Source organism: Rhincodon typus, chromosome 27, assembly GCF_021869965.1.
Source record: "Rhincodon typus isolate 14 chromosome 27, sRhiTyp1.1, whole genome shotgun sequence".
In the NCBI taxonomy this organism is placed as follows: Eukaryota; Metazoa; Chordata; class Chondrichthyes; order Orectolobiformes; family Rhincodontidae; genus Rhincodon; species Rhincodon typus.
This window is the reverse complement of record NC_063358.1, coordinates 8,351,340-8,360,795: the sequence shown is the minus strand read 5'-3', so window position 1 is coordinate 8,360,795 and position 9,456 is coordinate 8,351,340. Positions and strand designations below refer to the sequence as shown.

The window sequence follows — 9,456 nt, the reverse complement described above, 5'->3', positions numbered from 1 at the left end:
ATGTTCTGTCTGCTGTTCAATAGTACAGACAAGTCTTTAATTTGAGGTCTCCTTGGATGACATTCCTTGCTACATTCAAGATACTAGACTGTGATATTACATGCCCATCTACTTTGAATTGTGGGGGCACATGGAATACATTGAGGAGGTAAGCTCATAATACGTTAGGTGGACATGATGAAATTGATAGCTCACCCATTATATTTAAAAAAAAAAATCTAAAAAAGATCAGTGAAGCTTGTTAGTAATAAAAACAGACCATGCTGGAGAAACTCAGCAGATCTGCAGAGTCATATTAGACATACTAACTAGGAAAATATGCTGCCCACACCTTAACATAGGTGGCATGGATTGGTGGAATAGGCAGGCCAATCATGTCTTAGATGAAAAAAAGCACTCCTGCACTCACTGCCCTCGAACTGCCAGAAGTAGTAGTAGAGGTGGGTACAATTACAACATCTAAAAGACATTTGGACAGGTACATAAAATAGGAAAGGTTTAGAGGGATACAGACCAACACAAGTAAATGGGATAGTTCAGCTGAGGAAACCTAGTTGGTACGGAAGCCTGTTTCCATGCTGTACAACTCTGTGACTCTACAGATAAAGCCCCCTAACTCCCCCTCTAGCTCTCAGATCAATTACCACTAAGACCCTGGGGTGTATCTTTCAGTGGTAGCTATCCACATTCTCCATGCTTACTCTTGGACAGCACCCACTACCGAGATCTTTTGCTACCAAGATTGCTAGTAGCTCCTGAGGTGAGAGGTGGAAGTCCCACCCCCAACCAGTTTACCCCACTTGCCAATGTGTTATGGCTGCAAAGTGGCCTTCTACCAAGTGTGTCTGTTTCATGCTGACTCTGTCCGTCCACCCCCCCCATAAAGTGCAGTCCTCCACATTAGCAGCTGAAAACTGAATGCATGTTAATTCAATGACTGTACCAAATTTGACTGCTACTTAAGCAACATGTGTACTTGTCAATTAATCTTTAATCTCTAATAGCAAAATCAAAAGCAAGAAGTAAAAACTTTACCTCGTCTTATTCCTCAGCCACTTCTGTTTCTTGATGGACCACTACCTTCATCACTGACATATCTGGATGCTGCTCTTTGGCTTCCTTGATGGCTTGTGCCAAAGCCTGTAAACATATATGAGTGTTAAAATATGGAACAAATGACTAAATATCTGTTTATTTGCCTAATCATTACATTGCTCTCATATACTGTTGAGATACATAAATTAGTTGTAGGTTTTGTTTGCATTTTTCAATGTCTGCAGTAAAATTTTTAAAAAGGACTGATGCAAAATATTCATTGACTAAAATGTTGTGCCTTGAATCAAGCAACATGGAGAAAATACTCAGATTAAACTGGTAATTTCAGTCTGAAGCAGATGTAAATGAATGCAATGCACATTGTACAGGTGCATCACAGTGCTACAACACACTGCAACACAGGGTTAAAAGATTGCAATGCTATACTTAGAAATCATCTGACTGCGACTTATTCAGGGTTAAAGGAAGGAGAAGACATGGTTGAGAAACCACCTTAAGAATTCCGGCTTTATTTTTGCATCCTAACGGGAGGATGAACATTGATACTGGTGGAGAAGACAAATTAGGTCACTCCGTGGTTTAAACTGTGAGGAAATAATTTTAAAATTGGGGATAATTCTCCAGAGATAACTAATTAATAATTTACCAGTTGTGCTTAGACTGCATTATAAAACCATAGTTACTCACTAACAAGATCAGGTCCATCACATTATTTGTTGGCTTGAACATTAAATTCCTGACTCAAGACCACGTTTTAAAAATGAAACCTGATAGTTTTCATTGCTCATAACGGGCTTTGCTTGTAAATATTCTATTTGATACATTGATGCTTTTACTGGTGGTGGTGCCTAGTTCAAAAAAGCCAAAGAAAAGTCATGGTGATTTTGGTGGTGGGAAGACACTGAGTTGCGTGTGATAACACTTCTGGACAGAAAAAGAATAAAAATAAATTTAAAAAAAAAATTAAAAATGGAAACAGGAAACTCACTACCAAGTCAAGAACAATCATTTTCACCTGATCATGGTCAACATCACTATCTCCTGTGATTACAATTCGTTTTTCAATCCTGGTTTCTGAAATTCCTCCCTTAATGGTCTGAGGAAATGAAATAAAAACAGCTTAGATTTTATCCTATTTAAGCATTCATTTTGATGTATAAATTTCAGCTTTTTTTCCACTTTAAATTGGAACATTGAATCATGGCTGGTTGGAGAATACCACTGGTGAATTTATCTGCACAATAAAACATCTCCTAATTTAAATTCAAACACCTTATAAATGCTCTACTTTAGGAAAGATTTTAATCACACAATATCAATAAGTGTTCCATGGAAATTCTCAAGATGCTTTAATGTCCTTTCATTACCTTTGTGATTTGAGTGGTTGTAGTGGTGGAGACGGTCTCAGATGTGATAGTTTGAGCACTCATCAATACCCCAGGTTCACAGTCACCATTACCATCATCTGTCTGCAAAAAGTTTCAAAATTATTCCAAGAAAATGTTCATTAAAGAGGATTTACAGTCGTGTACACTGACATTGACATCCACATTCTAAGATTAATTTTTTTTTAAAAGCTGATCTAGTCTACAACATGGATGAAACAGGATCACAGATACAGGGGATAAAGTGGAGCCTGTAGTTGTACCTTATTTGGATTTCCAGAAGGCATCTGACAGGATGCCATATAAAACATTTGCAGAAAACATAAGCTCATGGTGTAAGGATTAACATATTAGAACGGAAAGAAGATTGGCTGGCTGGCATGTATACCTAAATGGGCTTTTGTCTGATTGTTAGGATGTGATGAGTGGAGTCATACAGAAGTCTCTGCTGGATCTCAACCTTCTACAATTTAAATCGATGACTTCGATGGGAGGGACGGGGCAAAGGTATGAGGACTAAATTCACAGATGACACCAAGATATGTAGGAAAAAGTTTACTATGAAGACGACATAAGTAAGTTGCAGGTCGATGTAGATGGGTGAGTTGGCAAAAAATGGGCAGATGGGGTATAATGTGGGAAAATGATATGTTGTTCACCTTGACAGGATAAATAAAGAGTATTTCTTAAAGGGAGAATGGCTTCAAATTTCCAAGGTGCAGAGGGATTTAGATGTTTTGTTGTGTGAGACATAAGGTTAATATGTAGGTATAGCACAGAATCAAGAAGGCTAATGAAATGTTAGCTTTTATTATGAGAGGAATGTAAAAGTATGGATTCTATGCTTCAGTTATGCCAGGCATTTATAAGACCACATTTCGAAAACTGTGCTTTGGTTTTCTTATTTAAGGATGAACGTAAATATATTGGATGTGGTTCAGTACAGGTTTACTCGTTTGATTCCTGGAATGAGTGGGTTCTCCTTTGAGGAAAAGACTGGACAGACCGAGCTTGTTTCATGTGGAGTTTACAAGTGCGAAGGGATACTTGATAAAAGTGTACAAGAACCTAAGTGGTCTTAACATGGTGGACATGGAAAGGATGTTATGTGAGTCAATCATGAAATAGAGTGTACTGTCTTAAAATTTGGGTTTGCTCTTTCAGGACAGAGGAGGATTTATTTTTTCCTCTCAGATGGATGTGGAACTTTGGAATTCTGTGCCTCAGAAGATGGTCGAGGCAGGGTCACTGAATATTTTTAAGTCAGAGATGGACAGATTCTTGTTAGGCAGGGGAACCGAGGTTTATCTGGGGCACAGCAGAAGCGGGTATGTGTGCTGGTGGTGGTGTAAGGTGAGAATGTGGAATTCAAAACATGGTAACAAAACATAAGCAGATCAACCATATTACTCAAGGAGCTGATTGATCTGCTTCTATTTTGTATGTTCATATGTTACTACATCATTGTCAGTTATTTAGTACTGGACTAATACTGGGCAGAACAGTTTTAGATATGAAGAGAGATTAATAAGCCTGGGGTTGCTATTCTTGGAGCAGAGAACATTAAAAGGGAGATATATGAGTGAGATGTATAGAATTATGAGGGACATAGAGAGGGTAAACGGGAAGAATATCTTCCCCTTGGTGGAGGTATCTATGATGAGGTGATACAGATTTAAGGCAAGGTGAAAGAGGTTTAGAAGGGATGTGAGGAATATTTTATTTCCCACCCAGAGTGGTGGAAAGCTGGAACTCACTGCCTGTAAGGGCGCTAGAAGCAGAAACTATCATAACATTTAATGAATATTTAGACATACACTTGCAGTGTCAAGGCATACAAAGCTATGGGCCAAGTGCTGGGAAATGGAATTCGAATAGTTAGGTTGTTGTTTTTGACCAATGCAGACTTATTGGACCTTTTCCTATGCTGTTGACCTCTGATCCTACTTTTATTGTAATAAAACATTCAAAAGAACTTCACAAGAGCATAATTAGATAAACATTTATACGTAGCTCAAAATGGAAGTCTAATAGAAGGATGGAGAGGCAGTGTGATTTAGGGAGGGATTTCCAGAGCATTAGATCTAGATGGCTGAAGGCACTATCCCAATTTTAGTGCGAAGAAAGCCAACAATAGATAATGGACTAGAAGAATGTCATGTTCTTAAAGGGTCACAGCACTGGAGAAGATTGCAGAGGTAAGGAGAGATTTGAATACACGGATGTGAATTGAAAAATTCAAAGGTTAGGACACAGGCAGCAGAGTTTTATCAGAGTTTATTTTATGTATTATGCAGGATGGAACGCCAGAGAGAAACACATTAGAATAGCCAATTCTGTAGACCAATACTATTTGAGGGCCAACTGAAAGACTAAAATACTCCAAAAACCAGTTTGACAGTAAAGGATAATGAACAGGGAGCATAACTAACATTAAAATGGCAAAGCTCCAAATAATAAGGGGCGATAGAGAGCAAATCAGAGCAGATTGCTATCGTTCTGAGGAAGGGTCACTGGACCCAAAAGGTTAACTCTGATTTCTCTCCACAGATGCTGTCAGACCTGCTGAGCCTTTCCAGCAACTTCTGGTTTTGTCTCTTATATACTGGTTTGCCATGGTCATGGTCACGGTCACAGTCACAGTGCAATGCAGCAACATTGTGGGCCCCGAGTGAATGGCAGCAGGTTACCTGACAGAGGCCATCACAGCTGACACCGAAACATTGCTCACCTGATGTAAACATACAGGAATTATTGGATTGTGAACTCCGAACATTAACTTGGACCAATTCGCACTATTTTAATATAGCACTGAGGCCAACTGATGATCCCGGAGGTCGGATATTAATTAACAACATAAGTTCAAATCTGGGTAATTTTGCATTGATATGGCCCAGCTCATTCACTGGTTTAGCTCAGTGAGTTATGAGGCACATCTTCCACCAAAAGCCCTCCAAAACAAAAAAAGGCCAAATTAAAATACAAATCTTAAATTCTCAATCTATAATCACAAGTTGACATTACAGTAATTTCAAACCTGTGCTGCTTCATAGGTGATGGTTTTTGTTTCAGTGTGAACAACAGGAACTTCATTTGTTGCAATCTCATTTTCAGAGTTGGGCATGTCAGAGATGGTTACAGTTTGAGTCTTTACAAGTGGCGGCTATAGAAAATGGAAAAGCAGTAATCATATCAAATGAAAATTTTTGAAAAAGCATGATAACAGCATTAAGTGTTAGTTACTTTTGACAATGGCAAAACAAATATAGTGTGGTTACAATGTAGCACTATAGATCTCAACAGCAGAGCAGGAAAATCTCTTCAGTTTACTTTTACTACCCATTCCAAATTATTTCTGGGAATATTCAATTGCATTGTAGCAGGACCATGCACTGGAAAATCAGTGCTGCAACTGGATCAGAATCATCTTGCTGTAGCAACCTGTACTTTTTCATTTTGCCACCGAGGCTATTTCAGCCTTGAATTACAAAAACTGGATTACCTTTGACGGAGGAGCATTTCTGACACTGATCAGTTATTTTGTCATGAATATTACTGGTTCTCACTACTCATCCTCACATATTTTTTGTTGGATTTTTCTATGTATACTCCAGAAAGATGATGATGGATCTTCAATCTAATAGCACATTTCATGAATACATACATTTAACAAGGCTGATTTGACAAGATTCCAAACAAATGCAGGAAACGATTTACACATTTACTGTCTCCAGTTTCTAAGACTTAGATAAGAAGCATAAAACTAAGGTAATTAGTGGAAAAAACAGTACCTTTGAGATTGAAGGTCTTTTTCACCCACTTATAATATCTAGCAGTTAGTAACAGATCGTGCTTTTTCTTCATCAGAATTCTAAGTTTAGAATCAGTAGAAAACAGTAACCTCCAGTCACCAGGTATTTTTCTTTATCCTTTCATGAGATGTGGGTGTCACTAGAAAGGCTAGCACTTATCGCCTAATCCTAATTGCTTTTGAATGACAAAATGGTCCAGCAGGCCAGTCTAAGAGGGCAATGAAAAGTTGACCACATTGCTGTGGATTTGCAGTGCCATGTAGGCCAGACCAGGTAAAGACAGTAGATTTCCTTCCCACAAGAACCATTAGCAAATCTTTAATATTAATCTTCTACATTTAATACATTTAAATAAAAATGATCATAGATGAAAAAAGTCTGATAAAACAAAATGGAAATTTGGAAGTTAATTTGTTGTAGTCATTGTTGTTTGCTTCATGGAGTGATACAGCCCAAAAAAATAGAAGTGCTAAGTCGAATGTTTTATAAGGTCATCTGTTATTGCCAGATGAAGGAAACAGATATCCAAATTAACTTGACTATCAACTGTCTTGTTTGAAGATGGAAGCTGGTTTTTTTGTAAACTGCAATGTTAGGAATTAACTAGCAATCCAGACAACTGCAGTCACCGTAAAAGATTTAGATAAATGAGTAAGTTTCACATAGAAACCAATACATTTAACAGCAGTGGTTGTTGTTGATGATGACGACACGCTTAGAAAATATGAAAACAAATCCAGTGAGGAAATAAAACTATCTAATTTAAATAATAAATGTGATTTCCAAATTTTTTATTCTTCAATTTAGTGGTGGAAACTGCTAGGCAAAGCAGAGAAAGAACTATCATAAAATACATGGCAACAATCTGACAATTTTGCAGTGTCCTGCCCAAAGCCTATAATGATAGTATAGTTTAGCAGAAGGACCTAAAAAACAACAAAAACAGAATTCATGACTCATGAATAAATCGGTGTCAGAAAATGCTGCCCACTTCCTGTCAAGAAAGAAGGATTATTCCTTGATTTCTATTTTTCTTATGTGGAAATAAAAGTGTTTAGCAATTCTACCACCACCTTTCATACACGTTGTTAATGATCACCATGCAAATGGCAATATTAGTACAAGTAGAGTAGATCAGGGTTAAAACATAAAAATAGATTAGGCAAAGGCAACATTTGTTGTGTTCCTAAATGTGATTGCAAGTCATTTGAAAAGTACTTCACCAAAATTTACCAGTGTCTAGAAACCAATGACACTGAAGCAAGCCAATATCAAACTTCCCTCTGCTTTTCATAAAAATGGATGAATGATATACATTACACTTTGAACATATCTAAATACATAGTCAGATTGTCTCAGCTGTTCATGTCAAACCAACATGCTGCAGTGTCTTGGTTTTTATGATGAAAAATAGATCAGTATGGTGGAGTTGAAAGGACCTTGTGGTTTCCTACATTCAACTTTACCTGAAAACAGCGGATTAGCTGAGGAGGTTCATGGTAATAAGATATATCGCCATTTATCTTTAAAGACTGGTCTTTCTGTTCCCTTTCCTTCAGATGGTGGTTTAGTTGAGGAGCAGTAGAGCTCAAGAGGGCCTTTGCTGTAACCTCCCCTGAAGCCTCAACTTGCATATTCAGGCCTATCTCTGACTGCTTTTGCCCCTTCTCCTTGCTCTGAAAGAGGTACAATCCTTCCTCCTCCTCGCTGTTAATCACAGAGAAAGGGATAGAGTCCCGTCCCTGTGGAAGCTCCATTGGGTTGGCCACTTGACTCACGCTGAAGCCATTTTCCAGCTTCAGTGCGTCTACTTCTGTCTTGTGGTCAACTTTTACACACTCTGACTGCTCATCCAGGTCTGATTTCAGACTGTCATCCATATTCTACAAAAAAAAGTGGCAGAAGGCCTAATCAAAAATAAAGGCAAACACAATTGTCATGGAGTCAAGTTGTCACTGATGACAGAAACTTCCTACCATTTTCTTGCACTTAGTGCTAAATGGAGGAAACATTATGCTGACTAATCTGAATTCTAGCTGCAATAAGAAATCAACTCTCAATTATGTTAAAACATTGCTGTAATCTCCGTAAATTTACATTTTGAACAGTGAACCTAACTTCTTCTGGAAGTTAGAAGGGGAAATATAATTACATTCTATTTATTTTATTCTATTATTATGTCACATTTCAATGTGCGAGTATGAAGAGCGTACTAAGGAAAATGTAGTGGGAAAACTAATGAAACTAAAGCCTGTTAAGTCCATTGGATCTGATGGCCTGCACCCGAATGTCTTCAAAGTAGTAGTTGCAAGAGATGGTGGACATGGTGATTATAAATCTTACAAAATTCCATAGGTTTTAATGAGATTGCAGCAAAGACCTACACCTCTGTTCATGAAAGGAGGGAGAAAGAAAGCAGGAAAATATTAGGCTGGTTAGCCTAGCACTCATCATTAGGAAAATACTGCATTCATTATTAAAGTAGTACTAGCAGGACCTTTAGGAAACCAAAATACTACCACAGAGTCAACATAGCTTTGCAGTAGAGTTCTTTGAAGATGAAACAGGAATGGTAGAAAGTGAGGAACCAGGAGGTGTAGTATCATTGGATTTCCAAAAGGCATTTGATGAGGTGCCCCATAAAAGACTACTACATAAGATAAGAGCTCATGGTATTGGGGATAGTATGGATAGAGGACAGCCCAACTAAATTTCAGGATGGCAAATTAACTAATGCAGTTCCCACAGAGATCAGTGCTGGGCCTCAACTATTTAGGATTTACATTCATGAACAGAATGAAGGAACCAATTCTATTGTCAAACTTCTGATGACATGAAGATAGACAGTAAAGTAATTTGTGAAGAGAAAACAAAGTATGCAAATGAAGTATCAATAGGTTAAGTGAACAGGCAATAGTTTGGCAGATTGAGTATAATGTGGGAAAATACGAGCTGGTCCTCTTTGGCAGGAACAATAGTAAAGCAGAATATTAGTCAAATGAAGAAATACCACAGAAGTCTGAAAATCAGGGTGCCTTAATTCACAAATCACAAACATTCAGCATGCAGGTAGATGAAGTAATTAGGGAGGCAATTAATTTCTACAAGACAAAAATCTGGGATAAGGGAGACATTTTCAGGATGTAACTAGTGTGCTGGGGCCACAACTATTTACAATAAATATTAATGACTTGGATGGGGAA

General features: G+C 37.8%; 1 protein-coding gene across 1 annotated transcript in view; it reads right to left on the bottom strand.

The window, feature by feature from the left end:
- Window positions 1-1,035: 1,035 nt before the first annotated feature.
- The window catches only part of LOC125486246 (protein 4.1-like), a 45,018-nt gene continuing 36,597 nt past the window's right edge, over window positions 1,036-9,456 (bottom strand). Inside the window, exons 4-8 of the mRNA XM_048612920.1 lie at window positions 7,720-8,136; window positions 5,479-5,604; window positions 2,424-2,525; window positions 2,072-2,152; window positions 1,036-1,140 (exon numbers count right to left, since the gene is read on the bottom strand). Coding sequence (XP_048468877.1) covers window positions 1,042-1,140; window positions 2,072-2,152; window positions 2,424-2,525; window positions 5,479-5,604; window positions 7,720-8,136 — 825 coding nt within the window. The 3' untranslated portion in view covers window positions 1,036-1,041. The remainder of the gene's footprint in view (window positions 1,141-2,071; window positions 2,153-2,423; window positions 2,526-5,478; window positions 5,605-7,719; window positions 8,137-9,456) is intronic.